This window comes from Micromesistius poutassou (assembly GCF_964030765.1).
Source record: "Micromesistius poutassou genome assembly, contig: SCAFFOLD_1606, whole genome shotgun sequence".
Lineage (NCBI taxonomy): Eukaryota > Metazoa > Chordata > Actinopteri > Gadiformes > Gadidae > Micromesistius > Micromesistius poutassou.
In genome coordinates, this window is record NW_028179608.1 from 2,501 (window position 1) to 7,500 (window position 5,000).

A 5,000-nucleotide genomic window follows, 5' to 3' on the forward strand; every position below is an offset into this window, starting at 1 on the left:
GACTTTAATGAAATCGAGAAACGAACAGTTCCAAGTTCCATCAAACTTAATAATAATAATTGAACATGTTTACTTTCAGTAAAACCATTATAATTTGCGTGTGTGTGTGTGTGTGTGTGTGTGTGTGTGTGTGTGTGTGTGTGTGTGTGTGTGTGTGTGTGTGTGTGTGTGTGTGTGTATGTGCGGGACGTCTGAGTGATGCTAGTTTGGGTCAGCCTACCTTTTTTTTTTTCTCCTCTCAGCTGGCTAGGTACTAGGACGGTTAGGGCTCGAGTCAAGGAGAGAAGGCCACCCTGGATGGTCCTCGCGACCGCTCCCAGCCTGCGGTTTCCATGGCAACGTGTGATCCGTAGTATCCCTGTCAGCGCTGGTCCTCGCTCGCTCTGCTCGCTCGCTCGCGCTCTCTCTCCTCCTCCTCCTCGTGAACGCTGAAAATGTCAGACTTGTATAAAACTCTCCATTTTCCCGGGACGCGCCTCCTCGCAAATCGAACCCTCGGGTCTCTCTCTCTCTCCCTCTCTTTCGCTCTCAGATTTTATTTTATACACCGAGGGGATGTTTTGTTGGAAGCAGCTGTCAGTAAGTAGGAGCCCTATAATATCAGAGTCCCGTGGAGACTGGAGCTGTGGTCTGACTCTATGAGCGTGCTCTCGCGCGTCTCACTGTAGTACTTGTCTTACTTTACCACCCCCCCCCTCCCCTCCCCTCTCCCCCCCGCCGCTCCCCCACCCCCCGCCCCGCCCCCCCCCCCCCCCACCCACCCCTCTCCCCAACCACCACCTTCCTCCACTCCCTCCCTCCTCAAGACGGGGAGGAGGAGGGCTTCTCCTATTGGCCCGGATCACAGTTGCGACTCAACCTCGACACACTTATTATTACCTCCCCCCGCCCCCCACCCCCCCCATCCTTCTCTCTCCGGGGCATCCCCTCTCGCGTCTTCCCCGTGTGTGTTTATATCAGCCATCGGTGGGTGGGGGGTATAATTCAAGGTATAATTATATTCTGCCTGATTTAGGCAAACTTTAGGCCGCTAGATAACCGTTCATTCATCTTTTCTTTTCTTTTTTTTCTCTCCCTATATGTGACCTTTGGTAGCTACTGACTTAATATCTTTACACAACAAACAATGCACTTTATCACGAACAACCAAATAATAAACTAATGTCTAACTGTCTATCTATCTATCTGCACTACTATGGCATCCGTTGAGGGACCGCACTTTAAATAGACCACGGCCGCAACGCATGAATCACTGCGTGGTTGCGCTCAGCGACGCTGACGCTTTAGAAGTGCTCGTATTATTCACGTTTCTAGACGCAACATTGACGCTGGTTGTCTGGTGCGGTTCATTTTTAGCACGCACATACTAAAAGAGAGTGATGGGCCTCGGCACGGCAGGACGAGGAAACCCGCAGATGAGCTGAATCGGAATACATTAATACAATGGATGGACGGAAAAAATAAATTTCAGTAGACCAGAAAACGATCAAACTTCACTTCAGTGCGCTACTATAAAATAGGTCTAATTTGTCACAATGCGTCACAGTGCCCTGGCTTCAGCTGATCCCTGCTTTAGGGAAATTATATGTCGCCACCTAGTGGTATTAGGCTGAAGTGCACACGCTGTTATACAGTAAAAATAGAAGTTGAGTAAATTAACCACAGATTTTAGCTGTAATTAGTTAACATGTTACATATTGAAAAAGGAAGCTAAGAACGTCAAAATACAAGCCAGAACACGAAAACAGATCAAGGGGCCAACTTTAATAATACATTTTAAGTAAAAGTGTCTTTAAATATGTTATAAAAATAAATGCAGAAGAGAATAACAAATAATTACGTTCTACATAAGACAATAGACATTTTTCATTGAATGGACTTTACAAGTGCAATGAATACCATATGTGCTAAGTATCGAAGTGCGGTAAAAGTAACGCAATGCAAAATAAATGGCCAATAAATAATCATATATATTTCTATGTATATATATTGTATATGCATACCATACAACACCTCCCATTGCGTATTTTGCGATCTCAGACAGTGAACAATGATGACATATTGGTAAGATTCCTTTTTTTTACTTTAAGTTGGCATTTTCTTAGTTTTTTCAACAGCTAGTTTTTTTTTTTTTTCATCTTTTCTGTCCAACATCGTATCTTCCGGCTCGACTCGAAAAAAAAAAAAGTGATTTGCGTCCCGATTCCTGTCTCGATGTCACCAGTTTGTTCTTTTTATTTATTTATTTTTTTTACATATTTTTTGTATTATTTTCACCAGATTTGGCAATGTTCGTCCTTTCAAAAGAAAGAAAACAATTGACTGTAAATTCATCGGGTGCTTAGAGGACAGACAGAGAGGAGGAGGATCTCTGCTTCATCCTGGTCTCCACGGACATGCAAACATCTGATGGATGAGTCCAGCCAATGGTCTCGCTCAGCCCCACAGTGAGGAGGGGAGAGAGACACAGAGAGACACAGAGAGAGAGAGAGTGAGAGAAACCGAGAGAGAGAGAGAGAGAGAGAGTGAGAGAAACCGAGAGAGAGAGAGAGAGAGTGAGAGAAACCGAGAGAGAGAGCGAGAGAGAGAGAGAGAGCGAGAAAGAGAGAGAGAGAGTTAGAGAGAGAGACAGAGAGAGACAGAGAGAGAGAGAGAGAGAGAGAGAGAGAGAGAGAGAGAGAGAGAGTGAGAGAAACCGAGAGAGAGAGACAGAGAGAGCGAGAGAGTTAGAGAGAGAGAGAGAGAGAGAGAGAGAAAGAGAGATTGCGTTGGTTGTAGCATGATGGCACAAGAATCTTCTGTCTCTTCGGTGGTGGGCGGTTCCCCTGAACGAGGAGGGAATGAACGGAGAGGATGGCGAAGAAAAGGAGAACGATTTGACTGACATTCATTTCCGAATTTATTCTTGAGCCTAAAATGATTTGCAGTTGCAGACGCTAGGTTTTCACGTGTCAGTTTAAATGTGTGTCAGGGATTTTGTCCATTTTTTTAGTGAGAGGCTTCAGTTGCACACTTTACTATAACTACTAACATTAAATGTAAAATGTTCTACTTTACCTGGAAGCAAAATCCTTCAGAACAAGTTCTTACTTTTCTGTGGAGGCAGGGAGACATTACAGTATTAGACATTCATTTTTAAAGCTACACTTTAAGTCATAAAGAGAGTTTGAGTCCAAACCATTATCTGAAACTTCGCTTTTAAGACGTCCTGCCTTGCAAAATAATTTTCCATTTCCATTTAAACGTGCTATTCAAGCGACGAATTGACTCATCTGGAACACAATTATTAACTCTCACAACCGGTATCAATAGATTCCCGAGTGTGTATTTTACGTCATATTTACCTCAGGAAATACATAGCTCTGCCTGGACCCATATCACATGCAATAAAACACATTCAAAACCACATTTTGTGCACAACACATTTTTCTACAGTATGTTAAGTGTGTGAAAATGAAGGACGTATGAAAGCACGAGGAAAGGGCCAAGGTTCGCAGTAGAGTCCCACTCTAAGACGGACAGGTAAGCGAGGAACAGTAGGAACCTTAAGGGAAACGGGTCATTAACGACAACAACAACACAGGTCAGGAGGAGCAGCGGTCCACAGGCATGCTTTGTTTGTCTATCACACCACGCCCACGGCATTGTGCGGTTACCATGGCTCGAGTGAACTTGTCACACGACGCTCTACGCTGCTGAAGAACCCCCGACTTACGGGAGGAAGAGCACACGGGAAGTGACAAAAACAAGAAAATGAATCAGAGACGACGTGATATCTGATAGCTGACGATAGAGCCATACGCTTGAGCTAATACATGGGTGGTGTTTTGAATGATTAGGGGCATGTTTACTTATATAGAAGATGCGGATTGTGGTGAATTCAGATGCATGCCGTTTAGGAGCATGTAGGGGGTTGAACATCCAGCTCAACGCACGTCAATTTAATTAGTATAGGCCTTAATCACAGTAACCGTCTCAGAGGGCTTTACAGGACACATGTTTATCACGCCTCCCTAAAGGGCAAGGATAATTAATGAATTATCAATGAAAGAAGCCTCTAGAAGGAACGCACAATGAGGGATCCCCTCCTTCTATGGATGGTTAGGAGGGCAATGAGTGTCCTAATTGATATACATTATGGCAGCATTACGAGCGAACGGGAGGCCTATAGGTCTGACTGCGGTCACCGGGGTTCAAACCCGTTACGGCTGGGAGCTGGCCAACTAAAAAAAATAAAAAGATGTAGTTACCACAATGCATCTCAACCGAGGCCTGTGTGTCATTCACTGCTTAGAGATGTCATTCAGTACTAGGAGGTGTCATTCACAACTAGGAGGTGTCATTCACAACTAGGAGACGTCATTCCAAACAAGGAGGTGTCATTCACAACTAGGAGGTGTCATTCAGTACTAGGAGGTGTCATTCAGTACTAGGTGGTGTCATTCAGTACTAGGTGGTGTCATTCAGTACTAGGTGGTGTCATTCAGTACTAGGTGGTGTCATTCAGTACTAGGTGTTCCGAGCGAGTCGTGATGTGAAGGAGAGTGGCGGTTCACCTTCTTCTTGGCTTGTAATAGCTCCTGGTAGGCACTGGAACGGATGAAGCGACTGTAGGAATCGCTCTTCATCAGCTTGTAGATGTGCTCCTGCGTCGTTAGAGAGGCTCATCAGCACACAAACAAATCCGGTGACTCAAGTTTGCCGTCATACTAATTGGCTATGATGAGACTCTGGGGACTAGGATGGCATTTCGGAAATGTAGACACTTAACTAATTATAACGTAACACATTTTGGCCAAATTTGAATAAACAATTCCAGAACTAAACGATAAAGTACAACACTAAATACATCAGGGAATTAATTCAATATAATTCAGCAATACATTGTTATAATTATACTGTTTATTTAAAAGTAGGCTTTAACAGCATTTTATAAATGCATGAATAATTCTATCCCATTCTATTGGAGTATTGGTACTATACTATAGAGAGAGTATAGT

At 43.9% G+C, this 5,000-nt stretch overlaps 1 protein-coding gene across 1 annotated transcript in view; it reads right to left on the reverse strand.

Annotated features, from left to right (window-relative positions):
• Positions 1 to 2,135: 2,135 nt before the first annotated feature.
• Positions 2,136 to 5,000, reverse strand: part of LOC311372665 (regulator of G-protein signaling 7-like) — a gene marked incomplete at its 5' end in the record, with an annotated part of 6,740 nt that continues 3,875 nt past the window's right edge. The window contains 3 exons of the mRNA XM_084489633.1: positions 2,136 to 2,825; positions 3,058 to 3,094; positions 4,557 to 4,646. Of these exons, the coding sequence (XP_084345759.1) occupies positions 3,074 to 3,094; positions 4,557 to 4,646 (111 nt within the window). The remainder of the gene's footprint in view (positions 2,826 to 3,057; positions 3,095 to 4,556; positions 4,647 to 5,000) is intronic.